We start from the raw sequence: 24,327 nt of genomic DNA, 5'->3' as shown, positions 1-24,327 counted from the left end.
AGAGGGGGAGGGGCTTCAGTTCTGTCGTTTTCTTCCAAAGGTAATTCTGTCGTTTTACTTGGGGCAAATTCGTATTCCTGAAATATGTCGGGGTTGTATGGCCATATGCCAGCTGCTCTAAAACCATTCATAGCAGTTTTAACAGAGGCTGCCTGTGAAAAAGCATCAGTTACCGCTGCAGCAACCTGATATATGCCAAAAGTACGTCCAGGGTGGTTTTTCATCCATCTATTTAGCCCAGCGTCGTAGAATGTCATAAAAGGTTTAAAAAATGACACATCTAATGGCTGCATTTTGTGCGTGCAATGAGGAGGCAAGCTTAAAAGGATAAGATGGTTTTCTCTTGCAAAATTGATTACGTCTAAGCTTTTGGTGTGCGAGACATGACCGTCTAATATTAATAGGACTGGTTTTTCGGCAGTAGGTCTTACATTATCCACAAAATATTTCAAATATTTCAAAAAAACGTCGCGGTCCATCCAGCCCTTATCTTGAGCAAATGCTACACTTCCATTGGGAGCATTATCCATAAGCTCAGGTTTTATCCTCTTACGAGCAAAAATAAATGCTGGTGCTAGAAAATTTCCCGTCGCACTCATTGCACAGACGAGTGTGGTGTTCACTCCTCGTTCGGCACTTGTTAGCCCTCCTACCTGTCGTTTACCTTTCTGAGCTAGTACTTTAGACAGCTTTTGTACTGTTGTTACTCCTGTCTCATCCACATTCCATATTCGATCAGGAGACAAATCATACTTGGCAAAGATGGCTTCTAAATTTTTGAAAAATGTCGAGACAGCATTTTTGTTGAAGCCCGTCGCCCTTGCGTAGGACGTTGCTTCTGGTTTTCTAAGAGAAATGTTCGAATGACGGGACAGGAAACAATAGAGCCATTTTTTGGAAGCCATTCTTGTCACTTGGTTGAAGTTGTTGGGGATGCCGTTAATTGCAGCGAAATCGAAGGCTAATCGACGAAGTTCTTTATAGGAAACTCCAAAGAATCTTGATTCCATTTCCAAAACGTATGCTATAATTTCCTGTTCTTGCTGTTCATTGAAAACGCTACGAAATCTGCCCAGATGTTTTTCGCTGTTCTGTACCGTTTTATTTTTATTTCCCGTTCTTCTTGCGAGGGTACTTTTTGGCACATTGTAACGTTCTGCCGCGTCTCTGATGGAAAGCTCTCCTTTATGGACCTTGACAATCGCCTGCGACATATCTGTTTGAGACCACTTGCCGCGATTGGTTTTTCTAACATATTTGTATTTTTCTAAGTTGGGCATCTAGAAACAAGAAAAAATGCTGTTTACTATTCACATAGTAACTCTTTAAATAACCCTACTAACCGATAACACTTTATAAAAATATGTTTTATTTTTATTGTAATGCATACCAAATATAAGAGAAGAAAATAGAATAAGTTACCTAAGATGGGACGTCTCGACTTAGGAAACTTCTTTCTGTCCCATCTTAGGAATAATGAATATACAAAAAAATTTCATAACCCTACTTATCAGCAGTCGAAAATAAAATCATGCAACCATAGCAATATGTACAGTATAAAGTACCTAATGTTATGCCAAATAAAGAAATAAAACGCACTTACATTTTCCGAGTAAAAACACGCCTCGAATAAACCAGAATATTTTAACGAATGGCACGATAACAAGCAACGGCTTCTCACAGGACACTGCGAGATCGATGATGGCCGATATTCGTAAAACTTGTTCATACTGAAGGAAGGTTTCCGCACGGGACGGTAGATGTCAGTAGCCTCACAGAATAGACGGGCAAATTACGTGTCTCATCTTAGGTTACCGTCCCGTTTTAGGTTACTCTCCCCTATTTCGCAAAGACTATGGCGTTTTCTTTGTTACTTTTGGCCCATTATCCGTTACTGGCCCGGATAGGCGGATTAGAAAGTTGTGGTCGATTAATTTTTCGTGTTGCCTTCCATAGTGAGTATTCGGAGGCTTCCGTGGCAGATAGATTTTGTAAATATCGTTTAATGTCATTGTTTTTATTGTTGTTTAACATTGTTTTTAATCTTGCTGTAGCTTGGTTAAAATATATTTCTATCCTGAGGTGCTCGGGTTCTTTACCAGATTTTCCTTAGTCTTCGTTTTTCTGCAATTTTTTTCTTTTATTTAGTTGAGTAAGTCTTTTTGTACGATTGCTTTTGTTTGTGTAGGTGTTGACTGCCAGCCAGCTTCCTGAATTATCCTATTTAATTGATCTACTGCTTCGTCAATATCGCCGTCAGATTTTAGCGAGATGTTTAGATCCAGTCTGCCATCAAGAATAGCCCAGAATTTAATTCAATTGGTATATTTATTACTAAGATATGACTGAGATTCTGTTTCTAGGACATTAGTGGATATCGTGACCAAGACAGGAGAGTGGTCGGATGAAAGATCGAAACAAGATTGTGATGTCTGCGATTCGAGTGGTATTCCTTTGGTGACACAGAAATCGACCAAGTCTGGAATTTGTTTGTGTCTGTGGGCCAGTATGTGGGTTCGCCAGTGGATATGTATTTAAGATTGTTGGTTTCCATTGCCATAGATAATTGCCTACCTTTCGGGGTTATTAACCTGGATCCCCAGTGAGTGTGCTTTGCGTTATAATCGCCGTCTGCTAAAAATCTGTTTCCAAGAGTGTTGAAGAATTCTTGGTATTGATTTTTGGCTATGGTATGTCGTGGTGGACTGTATATTGCAGTTATTGTTAAAGGGCCGTTCCAGTCTTCTATGCTAATACTTGTTGCTTGTCTGTAGTCTCTTTTAAACTTATTTAATTCATTGTGTTTTATCGATGACTTGATTATGATTGCAGTTCCTCCATGTGCAGTGCCATCTGGATGTCTGGTGTTATATATTACATAGTTGGGGATTCGAGGTCAGTCCCAAAATTCATTTATATTGTTTAAATCTCTCTGGGTTTTTTTTGGTCTCATAAAATGTTTCTTGTCCACCTTTTCTCTGGGTGAGATTTCCCGAACCATGTGGTACTACAGGGACAAAAACTGCAGTAACAACATGGCCCCTACTGCGAAGAATTCCACGCCTATCTGAAACGTATTCAGCATCCAAACACGTATCTACAACAAACTACAGCATTAAGTTATATTTTTTTGTATTATAACTGCATGAAGTATACAAACTATCCAACTACATGAAGACAAGCATACATCATCTTTGGCTCGACAATCCTCTGGGGATCTTAGCCTGCTCTAAGATTAGTCGCCATTCTGTTGGTTTCTGGCAACGTATTGCCATCTTCTGTTCTCTAGTATCCGTAAGTTTTTCAACTTCATCTAACTACTTAATTCGCGGCCGGCCTCTGTTTCTTCTTCCTATAGATGTACCTGCCGTTAGCTTTTTATCAATCATGTTGTCAGGTATTCATATTAAATGTCCGGCCCATCTAAGTCGCTGTGTTTTAATGAACATTACCATGGCACTACCTTGCTAACTATGCAGAAACATATCTTTTTATCTTTAAAACATCTTACTACCTGTTAATTATTTTTTGTGTATTTCTTTTTATCTTCATAAATTATATGAAATCTGGCAACTCTTTGCGCAATACAATTCTCACAACTGATGCTAGCAACCCACTGCAGACCGGATCATTTGCTGGTGCCACTGGGTGCCACTATCATAGTGGCTCCTATGAAAAGAGAAATATGTTACGAGTATCCTATGTGTAATACTTTTAAATGAGACTACGCGAGCCAGGCACGAGATGGAAGTTTTAGTAGATCTTATCTATTTCGAGTTTATTTACGCCTTCACTTGCTGCTATTGTGTTTATGATCTAAAATAATATTTTGAGTATTTCGTACGTTTAATTTATTTATTGACAATGAATCAAATTAATATCTTAAAAAACTCTTTTGGTGGTTTTTCTTTAGAAAAAAAACTACAAATTAAAGAACTCGGTCGACCTTTACCCGATTTAAAAATTGGAAAACAAAGTGGAAGTGGACAAAAACTTCGCTGTCGTAAGTTCAATAAAACTATTTATGATGAAAATATCTGGTTGTGTGGTTGCGAACAAACTAATAACCTCTTTCGTTTTGTATACGTTTTGTTTGGAGGTGACGAGACTTAGTCAAACAAAAGCACCGATGATCTTGCTCATATATAGGAGAAAATGAAATCCTATGAAAAATCTTAAGTGCGCATGAATAATGTTTTTAGCTTTTCAATGCTTGGCAAATTATATACAAAAACCCAGTTAAATTCAGCTTATCATGATACTTTAATTAACACAATGAATAGGTGGATAATAATCGATATGTCTTGAATCAAATTATAAATTGTATATTTTGTGTTTTGAGTTTTTGAGTTAGCTCTGTGGAGCTTGTCACGACGAAACCAAAAATTCAGAAAACAGAGGCATATTTAAGGAGCTGGTCAATTTTAGCGCCGAATTGGAATCAAAGTTCCAAAAATCTTGTAAAGGTACCACAAAAACATCCCAAAATAAAGTCCTTAAGTGCATGTTGGATGTTTACCACGAGGAAATTAAGAAAGAAATTGAAAATTCTCCTTATGTTGCAGTGATTGCCGATGAAACGACAGAGGTTGCTGGTGAATTTCAATTAGTTATAGTTTTCCGATATTTGTGTAAAGGACGACCAGTTGAGAGGTTTTGTAGATTTTATGTGCTGGACCGACACGAGCTAAGTCCTGACACGACATGATGCTAAGTCCATCGCTGAATGCATTTTTAAATTCCTTATTAAAACATACTCCGAACAAGTTAATTGCTCAAAGTTGTGATGGCGCATCCGTTATGAGTGGTGGATTAAATGGTGTGCAAAAAATTATTAAGGAGACATATCCTCTTGCAAATAACGTTCATTGCTATACACACCAAATGAATTGTGATTGAAAACTTTGCAACCAAAAAAGAAAGAAGGATGGACTTCATATAGGTATAGGAAACTTTAAAAGTGATATTAAACAACTTTGTGCGTGTGTGTAAATACTGAAATAGTGTTATTTTTATAATTTTGTAAATAGACTTTAGAGACTAAATCGTAATAACAAACTTCAAGTACATCAGCAGTAAATACTGGTGGTAAGTTGAGTTTATTTATTATTAATTAATTTGTGGAACTGATTTGTTAAATTTTGGTCAATTTCTTGATACCCCAGAAATAGTAGATACATATATAAGATAAAAGTATCTGCGACTATTTTTTTAATTTCTATTTTATACCTTTTTTGAAAATATCATGAACTCGTCACTAAAAATTTAGGAAGTTGCCCGAAGTGTGAGGACCGGTCTCAGCAGTGTTTTGTACATAACAATTTTAGTTTTTCTTTGTATATTTCTTGAGTGGAATTCGTGGATCGAGAATTTTCTCCCTGTATCCTAACGCTGGATTTTAAGTTAGACATTGTCATTCTCGTTAATCGGATAAGTTTTTCTGGTATACCAAACTCACGCATTAATTGGTATAGTACTGTTCTCTTGACACTGCCGTATGCGGCCTTGAAGTCGACGAATAGGTGATGGGTTTCAATGTTAAATTCCAATGTTTTCTTGAGGATCTGTCTTATTGAATAAATCTGACAAAGAAAATTTTTGTTATCACATTTAAGGAACTTTCAAATATCCGTCAATGGTATATTATGAACCAGATTACTAACCACCGTCTTTTAAGTTTTCAATGCCAGTTGATGTGGGTATTCAAAAAGATCCATAACTAACGGTGTAGAACAGACAGCTTTCAGAGAAACCATGGACTAATCAGGATTATAAGATTGGAAAAAAATAAACTGCGTATTATCTGAAAAAAGGAGACAATCAGAACTTGAAGACTTCGGCTTAGGATGTATCAACAACAGTGATGTGTGCCGTTTACCACGTTTCGGGTATTTTGGATTTCAACCAACGTTAACTCAGGGATAGGGTTGTGTATTTTTCTTATTGAAGAATCTATTGCAACTGGCTAAATGACTAATGTCTATGCCATTAAAACAAACCTACGGTAATTTCTCAGGTATAACATGCTTAAGTGCAGCAAGAGACCTCCATATTTTGGAAATTCCATGTTTATTTGGCCTGCTGCTGTTGCTATTCTATTTTTTTTTATGTTGTAGTCGCTCCATCTTGCCTTGTTTTACTGTAATTATGTACGCCGCTTATTTTTCTTTCTTCTATATAACTACTAGAGTTATACCACAAATTTTCAAAGGTGTCACTTTAATAGAGGACCAGGTTTTGTTCACGTGCAATTATTTGGGTGTTTTGTTGGCCGAGAATAGATTACAACCGTACATAGACGTTCTCGTAAGTAGGCACTTGAATTGAAGACGTAAGTATATAAATATAATAGGATGATATGATCCAAGAAATAAATAGGAATATAAAAAACACTAAGAGTATTTTTTTATTAAAATAGGAATTATAAACTTTATATAACATATTTTTACTTAGTTTTGCCACAATCTTAAAACTTTATCTTTTCCACCTGAAGCAACTTTTAGTCCATCTGTAGACCAATCAACAGCATATACTTCATCAGCATGACCGGGAAGATCAACTTCTAGTTTCTTCGTTGTCAGGTTCCATAATTTTAAAGTGGAATCGGCACTACCGCTGACCATAAGCCTTGAATCGGCAGAAAATGATACCATGTACACAGCCTGAACATGTCCACGTAGGGTACAAATAAACTTTCCTGTTTTTGCCTCCCACAATTTTATTGATTTATCAAAAGATGCTGAAGCTAATACTCTTCCATCAGGTGAAAATTTCACGTCGTTAACTAATTGTTGGTGACCTAAAATATAAATTTTTTATTAGAATTTTATATTACATCTATCTTGTAGGTGAACCATCAAAGACCAGTAGAGTCAAAAACATGGTGAGTTATTATGCATAGATAAATTAAAAATTAAATTAATGATTTACCCAACGGTGACCTATTAAGGTTAATTTCAAATATAGTCGGTTCGCTATTCCCAGTCCGAACTCTTTAGTGAATTTAGTAATTATTTTTTTGCGAAATTAGTTACTTTTCCAGCCACTAAAAGTGGCTGGAAATTACTATACAACCAAACACACGTACTCATAGCCAATATAAATAGTAAACAAACTAAATAGTAAATAAAATAGAACTTTACGAATTACCAACAATCAATGTTTATTTATTTGCACCATATAATAAATAGTTATGTTAAATTATGACAACTGAAATATATTTTTTAAATAAATACTCCCCAAAATTTTATAGGTTTAGTATACACTTCCACTATTTATAATGATTCTTCTTTTTTCAATGAAAGAAGTCTGTAATAAAAGTTTATTTAAGCTGTTAATACTGTGAGCTAGGAACTTTTTTGTTGTAGATTTCCAGCTATGAATCTGTCAAAATATCCCCGAGTAAACGAATGGACCTTAACACTTAATAACAGTGGTTACAGCTCTGTAAAATAAAACACATGGGACTGCTTAGACTATGTCAATATCCCATTATTCTTCACTACCGTACTTTCCCCAAGTTACAGATAAACTTATTAAACTATTTAAAAAGATATCAATCAGTTAAATAAGCAATACAAACGCAAAAACTGGATGGTTATTTAAGGGTAGATTAACCTCCCATCGCAGTGATATTAATTTATCTAAGCACACATGTACTCTGGCAGAACACGCTATCACTACTAGACATAAGGTCAATTATGAACCGGTTAAAATTCTTTGCAATGAAAAAAATTTCACTAAAACACAGTTTCTTGAAATGTGTTACATACTTAAACATCCGAATGCTCTCCATAAGAGAACTGACATTAGTAACTTAAGTCAAATATATCACTCATCACTCTTTAATCTTGCTGAACTGAATTATATTCCGATTCTTTATACAGGTTTTATTATCTGGCCTTTAATAATTTTTAGAGATTTCATATCTCAATGATTCCTTAAATAAATAATTAAGACGTTAATGAATAATAAATAAATAATTAATTAAATATTAACAAATTTACACTTGTTAATTGCATTTACATATAGTCTGGTTATGCAAAAATCATCGATTTAACGGCAAAATTTTTCGCAGATATCTGAAGCTTTTAAGACATAGGTGGGGGTTACTAGATGACGAATAGATGAAAAGGTACTCGTATTTTTACTTGCGTTTTTTTTAAACAATAATTTATGGTCACAATTTGATTTTTTGTCCATAAATTTTTTCCCTTATATTTTAAATAAACAATATTTATATCATTTTTTTATGTCAAATATATCTTTATTTTTACGTGTTTTCAATTAAAATTGATACATAATTTCCGGAGATATTTGCAAAAAGCAGTTTTTTTTGCACTAATTTATGTTTTATTAATTTTTTTATTAATAAAATAAAATGTTATTATATATATTATATATAATTATATATATATATATATATATATATATATATATATATATATATATATATATATAAATATATTAAATAAATGTGAAAATGATGTAAATCATTATTAATACTGCGACAGACTATTCCAGCCAAATTAAAAAAAAGTAAGTTTTTACGGTGATTTTCAAATGGACTCAATTTTTCCGAGGTTCCCAATATTTTCCGGCCAGTGAAAACTATGTAGTTATTCATATTTCGACGAGTTACGTCAGAATAAAAAAAAGAGGCTTCCAGCGGCAATGGAAGCCGAGATAATGTAAATTTTTCCTACGTGTTTCAATTTGAAGTTCCGATGTCGAAAACAAAAACGGAGCTGAAACAGTTATCCGCTCCACTTTCCTATGTCGATCTTTCGAAAGTACCTTCGTTTCGAAGGGCTGTAAGTTTCGAAAAATTGGATGAATTTTATAGCTATAAGTTTCAATATAAAGTTTAGATTTTCATTCAAATTTTGTGCAAATTTTACTTCTTAATGTTTATAAACAATGGAGATATGATGTTTTAAAAAATAGTCCCTAACTTAGTTCCTATTGGTCATAGAAGTTTTTTTTAATGTGAGTTTTTTTACTAGCTATCCAATGGTTGTACGTACAAGTCTGTAAAACCAGTAAAAAAACCCTTTTTCAAACGTTTATTTTGTAAATAATTTTGATGAAAACGTAATATGCATTTAACTTCTGAGATAGTTTAAGTCTTAAAGAATCCTATGAAATTTGCTAAATGTGTCTAGCATCATTCATAGGGCAAGTTCAATAGCTTAAATAATTAGCGTCAGGGATAAATAAATTAAATAACTTTTAAACTACTCGTATTTGACCGATCGGAAGGAAATTTCGCACAAATTTAAAAGACAGTAATTCCTCGATGTTCAAATGTATTAATAACATTTTATTTTGTTAATAAAAAAATTAATAAAACATATAAATTAGTGCAAAAAAACTGCTAATTGAAAAAACGGAAAAATAAAGATATTCTTGATATAGATATAAATATTGTTTATTTAAAATATAAGGAAAAAAACTTATAAAAATCAAATTGTGACCATAAATTATTGTTTAAAAAAACGCAAGGTAAAAATAAGAGTAACTTTTCATCTATTCGTCATCTAGTAACCCCCACCTATGTCTTAAAAGCTTCAGATATCTGCGAAACATTTTTCGATCTTTTTTTTTTAGCGAGACTGGGCTAATAGTTTGTTGGATATAGTGAACCACAGATAAACAATTATGATTTATTTATCTGAATTGTTAGTGCTCCATGCTAGCACTAGGTGTGTCGTCACATGTTAGTGCAAAGTTGAGATCCACATCAGTGCTAACTTTGGAACTTTGTTTGTCATTCATATTTTTTTTGCATTGTTACTTACCCTGAAGCTTTTTTAACATGTCTGTTTTTTGAACTCATTTTTAACTTTTACAAAAGTGACTTAGTTCTGTTTTTTTTTGATAACTCAAACTGAACGTTTTGTACTTTTTAATCTGTGTATATGGTTCATCAATTAAGCTATTTTCTTCACTTCCATCATATTATTGCTTAATATATTTTGTAAGGTAAACCACATGCAAATTTTTTTGTATCTATGGATGTTTGCTTATTTAAATAATTTTGTAGATGAACTGATGATGAGTATAAATTTAATACACGAAACGTCTTCAAAACAAGGATGAAGTAGCTTATATCCTTTGTTTACCTCTTTGGGCTTTGGGTATACCTTTAGGCCATAACTATCGCATATTTTTGATCATAACTTAACTCATACCTTAAGACCCAGTAATGATGTAGTTGCCTCTCACCACAACAGTCCTCTAAACGCAATTGGACTCCTGATGCACACTACTGCTGATACCTTGTCTCACCATATATTAAGGAACAAGAGATGAGAAATAATATATTAACAGTCTTGTATCATAACCACAATACAAACATTTTGCAAGAAAATAAAAATCATTACGCTAACATGGTTTCATTATTTTTTATGCTTATCATAGTTTTATTTGTTTTATTTGAATTATAACAAAATTAATTTATATATGATCTATATTAAATTATATTACCTGTTAGTCTAGCTAAAGGCTTTTTGTCTTTATCAGGATTCCAAAGAAATAATGTGAAATCATCAGAACCTGATACTAATCTTTCTCCAATAGATTCTGTAACTTCATAGTATCGTTTTAGGGCAAAGTCCTGAGATTTTTTCTTGTCTGGCATTAATGTGTCTTTATTAGAATCCTTAACGGGATCAAATGCTCCTGAAAAGTAAATGGTTTTTAATTTGTCATACAAAAATGAATATACCGTGTGTCCAATTAAGTAGGCATCATATGGGAAACTTTTTTATTCTTAGTTTTATAAAAAAAAAGTTATTTTTTATAAAATGTTCTGCATGATCTAAAACTTTTCACTAATTCATATTATCGAAAATTGTTATTGAGGAAAGTTGTTTGGAATTAAAAACTATGTTTTAATCCAAGATGCAATTATCAGATAATACATTTTTTTACTTATACAAGGTACATCAAAAAACATCATATCGTGAAAAATAAAGGTACTTTACTCTTCAAGAATTCTTATTTTTTGACATAACTCCTATAAAATTGATAAAATTTCATATCTGATGGTTGTGTCTTAGGTTTTAGACAATGCAGAGCTTTTTATGAAGAATAACATTTTTTCGTAAAATTAATAATAAAAGAGTTATCATATTTTAAATAAATAAAAATGATATTCAGTATCTGTAATATTTTTTTTAATTAGAAAGATGTAATTGCATATTAAAACATAATTTTTAATTCGAAACAACTTTTCATAATAACAAATCTTCGATATTGTGAAGTATAAAGGTACTTTACTCTTGACTTAAATTCATATTTTTTGACAAACCTCGTAAAAAATTGATATCTCATGGTTGTGTTTTAAGTTTTAGATCATGCAGAATTTTTTATAAAGGATAACTTTTTCATAAAACTAAGAATAAAAAAGTTTCCCATATGATGCAGACTTAGTACACACAATTAGGTAGGATTATAAAAGCTAAAACACAGTTCTTTTTGATAGTTTTTGATAACATAAATGTTCAGTAAGATTTATCACACTGACCATCTACTTTAAATATGGAAATTACTAACCTTTCCCTATTCCATTTTTAAATCGCTCTTGTAAACAAATATTCAGTATGAAGTCACATTTAAATTATTCTAATTTGACTGAATATCATTTGAATTACTTAATGCTTAGTGTATTTTAAGTTGAGTTTAAATAATTTTTTTATGTTTAAAGAGATAAGAGCTATTGGGAAGTTTATAAATTAATTTGCACTGTCGCAAAATGCTAAATAAAGGATAAAGAAGAAATATATCTCTAATGTTCTACTGATTCTGGATATAAAGAATAATTTTCTTTTTCCAAAGAAAGATGTTGACCACAGCAATGAATTTAGATGTACAGGTATGGAAAAAAATTATCTGACTATAGGGCATTAAGACAATGCAACGAACCGAACAAAAATATTACAGACTTGTATGTCAGAGACAGAGGGCAGTCTTGTCTGTACATTGTTGCCGAAAGAAAGTTTATTGTTTAGATAGTCCGGGGAAGTTTTTCAATGATGTGATTACAGGATTTGTGTGTGTTTGTTTTATTGGCACTGGTTTTGACAACCAACTGGCCAGTCAATTTGTTTTGAGTTCTCTCTTTACACAAGATATTGTTAGTATTTAAATTTAAAACTATTGTATTGACAGTTAAAGCAGGTTCAGATCTTAGATTAAATCAACAGTTCTCTAATCTAAATTCATAAAAAATAATCCAAATCCCATCATGTCCTCACAAAACACCATCTGTCGTTCATAATCAGTAGGGAAAATTTCCCGATTTTTGGAAATTTGTAGCAATGGTACTTGCTTCTTTTTAAAATATTTCGTAGAGTTCTAGCACTAATACCAGTTTCTCTTGGAATTGGGGTGCTGTTACAAGGAAAATTGATTTCAGCTAGACTACATAAGGCAGTTTCACGCTGTTACCGTTCTTCATTAATTGCACGAGCAGGTTGATTTTCATCTTCATCACTATCCATGCATTTTCTACAATTCTTGAATCAACCAGTTTTTTCAAATTTAAAAATAATGTGAATTGTAGATTTTGTTGGTACAGGGCCTTCAAATGAAAACGAAAACCTACCGATTATATCGTCGCCACTACTTCCAGAATATGGAAAGATAATAATTTGAATTTTATGTTTAGTTATAAAGGGTACCATTTTCCTAACTTGAAATATCAATTTTTTTATTCTGTTTTTTTTTTTACAAATAAAACCAGAATTATTACTAATGAAAAAATAAACGTATATTTAATGTTTCCGTTATCAAAACTGAATTTCACTTTGACAAAACTAGAATTCAATCTAATGGGTGTTAAAAGCAAGCTTGTATGTCGGTACTAATTTCATACTATATTCAGTCTCTCTGTGTTAGCAGAACAACAACAGTTCATGCTGTTCTTTTCGCATTAATTATGTGTGCTATATGCAGTTTTTCAGATTACCATAACTGTATAATATAAATATAACCTATAATCTTTTTTTTATAATCCGTTCTTGTATTTCCTTTTCAATGCGGCCACTATAATTTATTGCTATAAAATGAAAAAGACAGTAAAGATTTGATTTCACGCACAAAGCGTCTATGTATCTGTTGATACGTATTTCGACTTAATAAGTCTCATCACAACAGTTATTCATAGGCGTTCTCAACGTGAAAAATAAATCTTTTCTGTCTTAAGAAGCAACAATAAAATGGCTTCGTTATGGACGCAATAGCGACATCTGATAGAAAAATCGGTAAAATAGTTTCGAAACAAATTCAGATGTCTGCTTTAATCTGAACCTTCTAAAAATTGCAAGGTATAACAGACGTTGATAAAGATGTTAATAGAGACATGGGGAATCTAAAATTTGCATTCTACGACATGTCTATCAACTAAGCAGAAATCCTTAACGAATTTGTTTCTTGTACTCATACAGAGTATATCCGAATAAAATGAAAAAGACAGTAAAGATTTGATTTCACGCACAAAGCGTCTATGTATCTGTTGATACGTATTTCGACTTAATAAGTCTCATCAGAACAGTTATTCATAGGCGTTCTCAACGTGAAAAAAAATCTTTTCTGTCTTAAGAAGCAACAATAAAATGGCTTCGGCTAAAATAAAAATCGGTAAAATAGTTTCGAAACAAATTCAGATTTCTGCTTTAATATTTTTAAACAGTAGCTGAGAAAGACACCATCATCTCTGTCATAATTCTTTTATTACTAGGAATTCTTCTGATATGATATTTCCTACTTTAATTTTTGATGTGAATTGTTGTAAAGTTGCTTTACTACTGCAATGATTCTATTATTTATTGGAGAATTTTTCAGATCTTGTCATAGTTTTTGTCTTGTACAGTGTATGATTGCATAAATCTCTGCCTAGAATACAGAGGTATATTCCCATAGTGGAATGGAAATGTGTAAATTTCCACCACTACTGAATATTCCTGCACCCAAGTTCTCTGTGTACCAGGTATAATCCTGCAGTCTGAATGTTCACCTGGAAAGGTAGCATAGGCCTGTATCTGGATACCATATGATCAGAAATCATCATCTATTTAATATCCCTTTGAAGTTTTTGCAACTTGCTTAGCTTGAGAAAGACACTTTTTTCTGCACCATACCACTGATGTATATGTAATTGTTGGTTTTACCACCATTTTATAAATCCAATATAGCATGTCTGGTTTTAAACTCCACATTTTTCTATGAGTTCATCTGACTAACATACTATCTGCTGATTCCAAGTAAGTGCCATAAGTATAATATTACCCCAAGATACTTCATTCACCAGATTTAGATTTGTACCATTCAGCTTTAGATAACCTAATCCCTCTAAATTGTTTAATGTAATAATTAATAAGGCATTGAAGTCCATTCTGTAACCACAGTCAGAATTTGTTGCATTCTACCTCTCTACAACCTGGGTACAATAATAATCTATCGTCAGTATGGACCTTACGTGAAATGGGAGCGAGAAACACCTCTTTAAAAAGAGAGAGGTATATTAGGTCCGCCCTTTATATTGTCGAAAATGCATTAGTGGAAAAATAACTTCTAACAGAAGAGGGGAAGTTCAATGTTGCCAAACTTATTGGTTTTATTTGACCTGTTGTCTTTTTAGCATTTGAACAATGTTCTAAGATAATCAAATTTGGGTGAATTGATTTAAATGGCAGCTTACTGTTTTTTATTCGGAATATGCCACAATTTTACTTTACAATAAGTTTAATTTATTTAACATTTTGATTTCCACTTCGGAAATCGTTTTATATAAATAAAATTTATTAATATTTAAAATGTTTTATTTCTGTAATAAATTAGCAATAAGTTATAGTCTTCATCCGGACTTCGGCCTTATAAAATGGATATGCTAACTTTACAGATCTACCAAATTGTAACGAACAGTAACCAAATCTGTTATACAAAGCATTTCTCATAGCGTTGAGTTCATCTGCCGACATGTTTTGGCTAAGTAGGATTACCTTTTCCTTCAGTTCCTCCAAGTTGGTGGCTTGTTCGAACTCATGCCTGTACAATTTCGTTTTTTAGCATCCCCCAAAAATTAAAAATCTATAGGAGCTAAGTCGGGTGACCGAGAGGGCCATTTTATTGTACCGTCTGTACAAATGACACGTTCAGCAAAAATTAACGCTAAATAGTCTCTAACAATTTTTGCATTATGTGCAGGACAGCCGTCTTGTTGAAACCAAATTTCGTTGAGGTTAATTTGAAGACGTTGAAGTGCAGGAATAATTTGATTTTGCAGTAATTGGAGATATTTGACTGCATTTAAATTACCTTCAATGAAAAAAGAACAAATAATATGGTCTCCCAAAATTCCAGTCCAAACATTCAACTTTTGTGGATACTGCGTACGCACAGACACACTCAAATGCTTATTCTCCTGAGACTAATAACGTACAACGGATGAATTATGTTTCTTGTGAATTGTGAAGGAGGACTCATCTGTAAACAAAATATTTTTCAAAAAATTATTATTTGCATGGCATCTCTTCATCATATTTTTACAAAATTGCATCCGTTTACATTGATTATCAGGAAATATTTCTTGAGTTGTCTGCACTTTATAACAATGGTAGTTGTTTCTTTTCAAAATATTCCTCACTGTTTTTGCATTCAAATCAACTTCATGGGCAATTTATTTACTTAAACACGACGTCGCTTCAGCCAATGCACAAACTTGAATTTCTCGTTCTTGAGAAATTTTCTTTTTGGGATGTTGATCTGATGGGCAGCAAGGTTTTTTAAATCTGCCATTACTACATCCAAACTTTTCAAATTGATGAATAATGCCCAATACAGTTTTTTCTATAGGTATTGGCCTATTTTCAAAAGTCATAATAAATAAATTAATAGTTTCTTGTACTGAATTGCCCCAAAGTACCATTTTATTATTTGTACCCGTTCTTCTGTTGTATAAACAGTCGGCATATCAAATTTTTATCTTCACACTTACGCGGTTACCTCCAAAAAGAAATACATAGCATAGCGTTCGCCTGTCTCGTATGCAGTTTACCATTGAAAAGAACGGACTAATGGCGATGTTGCCAAAATTATCTTGTTTTATTGGAAAATTTAATTACAATTTCGTTAAATAAAAATGCGAATCTGTAAATTTCTCATGGATTTAAGAAATTTTGTACCAGTATTTGTGTCAATTAGTGTTTCATTTTTAATATCATTATCCACTTTTGAATGGCAATATAACAGTGCCACTGATCGCCAATTTTTTTAATCAATTCAATGTTTTAATTCAAATATAAGGCAACTCTGCAGCTGTTTCTTACGTATAAGCTGGATCGGAAATAATCATCTGGCTTTCACTAATGGGCGTGCATGCGGAATTTGGAGGGGAGACCAAGGGGAAATACGATTGTTATCTTTTTTTATTCGCTGAAAATATGATTTTATATCTGTGTTGGATATCCTGTTAAATTCTACTATACTGACCATAAACTTTTACCTACATCGTATATTAAATTTGCTGTGAGCTAACATCTATCACTACTGAGTCCAGCTATCAGTCCATCCATGACCAGATTCCACAAGAGAAAAGATAAGACTCCCCTGTGGATAGACTCGGGCTACCTGTGCTGACACTATATCCCCCAATAAAGATGCATTTATCACACAGCTCAGCATGCGTCTAGTCATCTACAGCTTGTTTTGTCTATTCCTTTCAGATGAATCATCCTTGTGATTGCTTCATAGAAGATTTTATAGAATGCTAACTCTATATGGAGAAATGCACCCAGCCTCACTTCTTGGTTTTAGAATGCAGTGCTGTTTCTGTAGAGAGTCCTGCTCTATATGCATACTGTGGCTGATGTATTGGACTTTCTACCAATACATCATCCCTTTTCGTATGTACCCAGTCCTAACTTAGCCTGTAGTATCACCCAATTTGTTGTACAGGACTTCATTTCCTTTCTGTAGAAGTATTAGATAAATCCCATCCAAACCCAATGATTTATATTGCTCAAATGATTTATTGTAATTTGATTTTGTCCTGATTTACCACTTCTTTTACCATACAGCAGTTTCCCCTAAAAACAGAAGTTATGGTCTCCAGTCGAGTATGGTGTCATGTGTCTAGTAGTATCAGTTTTCTTTTAGACTCAGAAAAGTGTACCACTGAAAAGTTCTTTCAACATATTATAATCAAATGGGGAAGTTAAAGCAAAAAAAAATAAATTCCACTTACTTACCTATCCTTAAAATGTAGTCAGTATTTAAAGCTAATGTATTGACCCAATGAGCATGTCCTTCTAATGTCCTACACAGTACACCATCTTTGGCTCTCCATACTTTAACTGTCCTATCTTGCGAGGCTGAATAAATGAGACCTGCCCCACCCCATTTCACCATTGTTACACTCTTTGTATGACCAGATATACAGAACAAAGTATTGCTAAGTACAGTATCCCATATCCTTACATCTCCATCTTTTGAAGAACTTGCCAAATATCTAAAATATATATGAATTAAAAATTATTATTTCTTTTATTTAATGCATTATGTCAGAAAGGTTGGCGTTAAAGATACATTAAAAAACTTCCTATATCTTACTATATATAGATGTTACCTATTATCATTTTTTCTAGCCTAATCTATTTTAATTTATCAACATATAATTACTCTTAAAGCATAGTAACAAATACAAATATTGTTCTGAAGCTATTTTCTTATGGCGTTTTACTACAATTTGCTATTTTTATTGAAAATACACTACAATTTTGATTTAAAAAAGTTTATTTTGATGTTTCGATTTCCTTTTCGGAAATTGAGAAAAAAAATTACTTTGAGAATGGAAATTGAAATAAACTTATTTTAACACCTTAAGCCTCAAAGCATTGATATGCTCCTTTCATCTAAGACCAAACGTACTGTGGCTATGTTTAAACACAATAATACTGTGGGCCAAACCATGGTCCAAAGTGAAAACATGCTGTGTACCAGTCTGGTGCAAATTAGGCTAAATGTGTAAGGTAAAATTGAGGCTTATTCCCAATACAAATAGTAAAAAACGCTTGGTATTGCTATTAATTGACATGCTATCAATCTACAGTCACTTTACACTAAATATACAGGTATGGAAAAAAAATTTCTGATATAGGGCATTATGACAACACAACAAACTAAGAAAAAATATTATATAGACTTGTATGTTTGAGAGAATAACATGTAACCACAAACAATTTATTCTAAAAAATAACAATTTTATAATTTTGATTAAAACTATTTTATTATTTTGGGTGTTAGGCTTTGAAAGGCCTGAATAATTTTTTGACATAATTTCCGGCACATTCAATTTCCGGCAATTTTTGACGTCTAAATTTCCGGCACATTCATGCTCATGCCAGTAAATTTATTGGTTCACATAACCCAATCAATCAGAAAGAGTTCAAAGGTGCAAAATCAGGAGAGCGAGTTGGCATCTTTATGGTACCTTTTGTACTAATAACTCTATCCAGAAAAGTAAGGTTTAAAAAATTGAACTCCTCCAGTGCATTGTGAGCTGGACAGCCCTCTTGCTGCAACCAAATTTCATCCATATTAATAGGTAATGCTCGAACTGCTGGAATTATGTAATTTCTCACGAGATCTAGGTATTTACGATGACACAAAGTGCCCACAATAAAAAAAGAATACCCTAAAAATACCAGCCCAGACATTGACATTTTGATGGTTTTGTGTTTTGTAAGGAACACTTATGTGGCTATTTTCTGTAGAGTACCCCACGGTAACAGACGGATTGTGATTACCAGTTAAAGAAAAAGAAGACTCATCAATAAACAAGATTTTTTCATGAAATCTTCGTCATGATTAGTGTGTTCCATCATGTCGTCACAAAATACCATCTGTTATCCATAATCAACAAGAGAAATTTCCTGTTTCTTGCAATTTCTAGCAATAGTACTTGTTTCTTGTTAAAATATTTCGTACAGTTCTAGCATTAATACCAACTTTTCTTGAAATTAGGATGCTGTCACAAGGAAAATTGATTTCAGTCAATTTCAGTCTACTGCATATCGTCGGCTTAAGATGCAAATGGCCTAACTCCAAAAATTTAAATTATTCAGGAGATGCAAAAACTTGTCAGAATTAGAAAATATAATAAAACAAGGTAAGTTTCCAAAATATTTTATTTTGTTTAATGCTACAACATAGAAAATACTTGCTCTTGTCAAAAATAGGCTTTATTCTTGAAAAATTGGGAGTTAGGTAATAGGCGTTCCCTGAGCATGGGTTGGCATCAGGAGATAGGCAATAATCTAATTAATTGTGCAACTTAAGTATAAAAAAAATTTAAAGACGGCAACACAAGACAAAAGACAAAAAGAAAGAGGCATTTTACAAATGTGGTAAGTTATCATAAAAAAAATGAAAGTCCTTAGGAATTGACGATTTAAGGTCCATTAAGTGTTGACATTTTTCCGATTTAATTGGTATTGGAGTCGGATACATTAACGGCAACTCTTCTAAATTCCAGATTTTTTTATCTTTTTTCGTGATTCTGTAAGGCAAAGGCATCCATTCTTCTGTATGCCTGATTTTAAAGAGAATTCCGTGTTCATTATACTGAAGTGCTCTAATGTTTGTTACAGTAGGATCACCTGACGATCTACCAGGACGGATGGAACTAATGTATTGAACTTCTTGAAAGTTTTTGAAATATGTATGATCCAAGTACTCCACCACGTAGGGTTTCGGATTTATACGAGCAGTTTGACAAATATTGACATAGTCTGCTGGGACATTTATGACTCGGTTTTTTAGTTTTCGCTCGATTGTGGAGTGCATTGAATCGCACTCCATTTGCGTATGCCCTTTTTCTAAAAATTTTTGCTCAATTGTAATCCCATGCTTTTGTGCAAAGTTGAAAAGTGCATTGGCAAGAATTGCATTTCTGTTTTGTCCAGTGTAACCATCACTGGACAAAATGACTTTACTAGTAGAGTTTTTTTGGGGTATAATATTAGTCTCTAAAAACTTGTAAATGATGGTAGCAAATGTGTTGGCAGTTAGTCCAGCATGACCCTCATGCCAAAGGAAACAATATCCATCCAAGGATTTAATGTCCATAATTGTAAAATTATGGACTATTAATTTTGTTTCATAATATAGAGCGCTGACATTAGATTTTGGACTCAGTAGAACTGATTGCAAATCCATTGAAAAAACTTTTACATCTTCTTTTGTTTTGTCAACCTCTTTTTCCTTTCGTGCCTCCTCCTTTTTCTTCTGATGTTCTTGATAGGTAGCTTCGTCAATATTACCAGTCTTGTAACCTACACACGTATCACATTCGTCCTTTTTAGGTGAAAAAAGTGCTAAATTAAAATCGTCGAAACTGTTATTAAATGCTGCAATAGATAGCGGTTGTGAATCGTTTTTTGTACACCAGTCATTCTTATAAAACCGGTATAATTCCATTTTTGTTTGCCAAGATCTTTCAAGATATAATTTCTTTGTGCTCTTTCGACAATAATGTGACTCTAGTTTTGGAAGAACTGTAAAGAAATTGCACAAATTTTCTTTTTGTTTGTCGATTTTCGCTTTTCTAGGAATAACTATTTGGGAGGAATTATTATCACGCGTATCATTAAGGTCATCATCCACCAAATCATTTGCAGTGTGTTGTGATTTATTTTTTTCAATCAACCAATGTGCAACAGTTCTTGGTGCAACTGAAAGAGTATTGCAAAACATTGTTTTGCACACTCTTATCTTGGATGTTGTTTGAAGAAAATATATATATAGGAAAATTCCCTTCTTGACTCGTTCTCTTTTTTTCGATCCCTAGCTCTTGAAGTACTTTTCTTTTCAACCAGCGTCCTTAGAAACAATTGTTTTTCGTTCCACAAAAAATTCCAAAATCTTGTAAAAATTTCTGTTCTTTGATCTTCTGTTATCTCATTGCACTTCATTACTGATTTCCCATTATTCATTACTGATTTACCACTGCATTTGCATCTCGGTCCTATAGCTTTTGCTTTTTTTTTAATATCATAATTCCATTTTTCTTCTTGCTTTTGTTTTCCAAAATATTCCTTTCCTTCTTGTCTCAAAATCTTATATTTATTTTTCTTCCATTCCTTTTGATCTACATGACGTCTCTTTCTGCGTGTCCGTGAAGGGGTTTGCATTGGAGTGTTATTTTGTAGCTCTTCTAGTACTTCATTTTCATTTTCACTTGAACTTGTTTCATTTTCACTGGGTTCATAAGATTTATCTGAACGACTAGAAGAAGCTTCAATAACTTCTTCTTCCAAAATGGAGGTTGGCACTTCTTCACCATGAATTGATTCTGGAACGAAATTCTGACGATCTTCTGGTTCAATGTTGATTTCATCTTCAGGAAAATTTGAGGAGATAAAATCCAGGTTAGCAACTTTTTCTTCAGCTAGGGTGAGTAAATCATCATCAGTAATTAAATTGTCGTCAGCTAATAAGTGGTGATTAGATGCTGAGGAGCTTGCTAGATTAGTACTATCAGTTAAGAGTGTAGATAAATCCTTATCTTGATCAAAAGTATCACAAAATGTTAACAAATCTCTTGTTACATCGCTTTCGGCATCGCTTTGTCTGTTGGGCTTTTCCTGGATGTTTTGCTTAGCCAATAAAAGCATTTTCATCGCACGGGATTGCGGATTCATTCTGAAATATACAGCGTTAATTAGAAAGTATACTTTTATGTACCTAGCTAAGCAAAAATTCAGAATGTTATTATAGGGAAAAAAATATTAAAGGTAGGTACCTATGTGGTTTATCATCGAAACTATAATGGCTTATCTCCTATCCAAACTAAGTAAATATAAAATGAAAATTGCCTAACTCCCAACACGATATTTTAACATCAGATTTACCCAAGAATGCACAAAAATTAAATACTAAATTTATATTCTCTAGATAATTTGAACGTCAAAGGTAATTAAAGCATTAAAAAATTATTGATACTTACCTCAGATATTGTTTTATGCACATAAAATTAAGAACAACAACGTTTCACCTGTTATTACCATTACACACTGGGAGTTAGGCCAACTGCGTATTGTTGAAAATCAAGCCGGAGATAGGCGAGTTTGAGCAGCATTTTTGACATTTCGGTTGTTAGGCGTATTTAAGTCGACGCGGTTAATTTTTATGAACCCAACCAACCTAAAATGTTAATTTGAGCTAAAAGTGGAGTTAGGCCATTTGCATCTTAAGCCGACGATATGGCAGTTTCATGCTGTTCCCATTCTTCATTAATTGCAAGAGCATGTTGATTTTCATCTTTATCACTACCTATGCATTTTCTACATTGTATCACTATGTATTTTCTACAATTCTTGAACCAACCAGTTTTTCAAATTTAAAAATAATGTTGTGAATTGTAGATTTTGTTGGTACAGGATATTCGATGAAAACCAAAAATCTACTGATTATATCATCAGCACTAATTCCAGAATATGGAAAGTTATAATGATTTGAATTTTATGTTTAGTTGTAAAGGTTACCATTTTCATAACTTGAAATATCAATTTCTTTATTCTGTTTTTTTTGCACATAAAACCAGAATTATTACTAATGAAAAAATAAACATATCTTTGACTTTTCCATTATTAAAACTGAATGTCACTTTGACAAAACTAGAATTGAATCTAATGGGTGTTAGAAACAAGCTCATGTGAAGGTACTAATTTCATACTAAATTTGGTTTCTCTCTGTTAGGAGAACAACCTCAGACTATTCTTTAGCACAAATTATGCATGGTATATGCAGTTTTCAGATTACCAGAACTATATAACGCTTTTATAATCCATTTTATATGCTTTGTAGTAATAAGTATGTAGTACACCCAGGAAGTATATGTTGTTTATAGATTAATTCTAAACATAAGTTGCAACTTAGAATATCAAGAAGTAAATAACAAGGCACTTCCTAATAAATTAGTATAAATTGTAAGGATAATAAGATATTTAAGTCATAGATATATCTTGAAATTGGAGCAAGTTTGTGATTACATAAAATGATGTAAAGTGTGTGAAAGAAAATAAGGTTATTTACATTGTCACTTTTATTATAAACTTGTTTTTGTTCTGCATCGACTATTTAGCTAATTAATTGTATGAGACAACAAATCCCAGTTAGCATCTTCAAATTTCCTGGATCAAGTTACAAGACAAGTGCAAATGTTAAATAACTACCATTAAACTCCAATTTCACTTACCTACATTCAGGGTTTTTATGATAAGGTTCCCAGCTTAAACTAGTAATCCACTGTTTATGTCCAGTTAAAGTTTTACCAATTTGCTTTCCTGTAAAAGGATCCCACACAATAACTTTCCCATCCTTACAAGCAGAAGCCAATTTAGTACTATCAGGAGACCATGCTATACACAATACCCAATTTTTATGACCTTCACAAGTATATAAAGGAGTTTGAGTATCAACATCCCAAAACCTGACTGTTGTATCACCAGATCCACTTGCTAAATGTTTACCATCTGGACTAAAACTAACTGAAATAACTGCTTCTGCATGACCTGGTATTGAACTAGTACACCTTGTTACCGGGCGTACCCTAAATACAGCTTGTTGTTGATAAATAATATCTACAACACCTTCTGTATTTAATTCAGTTATATTTAATGATTTTTCCAAACTATGGGTTATTTCGTTTTCATTAACATAAAATAAGTATGGTACTGGTTCTTCCTGTTTTAACAAAGCATTACAAATTAACGTGAGCTGCTGTAAGGAACAGTCTATGGGTAGATCCATCATGTCACCGGCAACTTCTCCATTTTCCGATTTAAAACAACATAATAGACGCTTCTTTTCTGTTACAGCTTCGCCTTCGTTTTCCATTGTTAAATTATTTTAATTTTAAAATTACAAACACAATTTTCTTCTATTGGTATTTAAGATCTAAGATTTAAACACAAAACAACATAACCTCAAACTGTCAAATTTAAACCACGTGCGTTTATTTCATCCCTCCCATCAAGTGAATCACAATCACCAGCCACCAGTGACCATAGCGAGTGACTCACTGCCATTCAACGTACAATGTAATGTTTCTTCTTTATTATATCATCGAAATTAACTGAAATATAATTAAAAATTTTGCTAGTACGGTTATTATGTATACGAACATATGTATAAGGCCCAAAATTAAAGTATAACTGCTATAATTATGTTAAATTTATAAAATCTTTCCGCTTAGTAGAATAAATTAATGTATGTATAATAAGTTGCATACTCATATGTGAATATACACGAGTAGATGAAATG

The 24,327-nt window shown here is 32.7% G+C and overlaps 2 protein-coding genes across 2 annotated transcripts; both read right to left on the bottom strand.

The window, feature by feature from the left end:
* Positions 1-6,383: 6,383 nt before the first annotated feature.
* Positions 6,384-24,050, bottom strand: Nle (notchless protein homolog 1). Its single transcript, XM_072535148.1, has 4 exons — positions 23,261-24,050; positions 17,253-17,512; positions 10,489-10,683; positions 6,384-6,799 (listed from the first exon to the last, which is right to left on the bottom strand). The coding sequence occupies exons 1-4, from the start codon at positions 23,899-23,901 to the stop codon at positions 6,450-6,452; spliced, it is 1,446 nt and encodes a 481-aa protein (XP_072391249.1). The 5' UTR covers positions 23,902-24,050; the 3' UTR covers positions 6,384-6,449.
* LOC140443740 (uncharacterized) lies at positions 20,088-22,264 on the bottom strand. Its single transcript, XM_072535149.1, has 2 exons — positions 22,010-22,264; positions 20,088-21,705 (listed from the first exon to the last, which is right to left on the bottom strand). Exons 1-2 carry the CDS (start codon positions 22,030-22,032, stop codon positions 20,772-20,774), a joined length of 957 nt encoding a protein of 318 aa, XP_072391250.1. The 5' UTR covers positions 22,033-22,264; the 3' UTR covers positions 20,088-20,771.
* Positions 24,051-24,327: the final 277 nt, after the last annotated feature.

The sequence above is a fragment of the Diabrotica undecimpunctata genome, chromosome 6, assembly GCF_040954645.1.
Source record: "Diabrotica undecimpunctata isolate CICGRU chromosome 6, icDiaUnde3, whole genome shotgun sequence".
NCBI classification, from domain to species: Eukaryota; Metazoa; Arthropoda; class Insecta; order Coleoptera; family Chrysomelidae; genus Diabrotica; species Diabrotica undecimpunctata.
The sequence above is the reverse complement of the archived record's forward strand: the minus strand, read 5'-3'. Positions and strand labels throughout refer to the sequence as shown.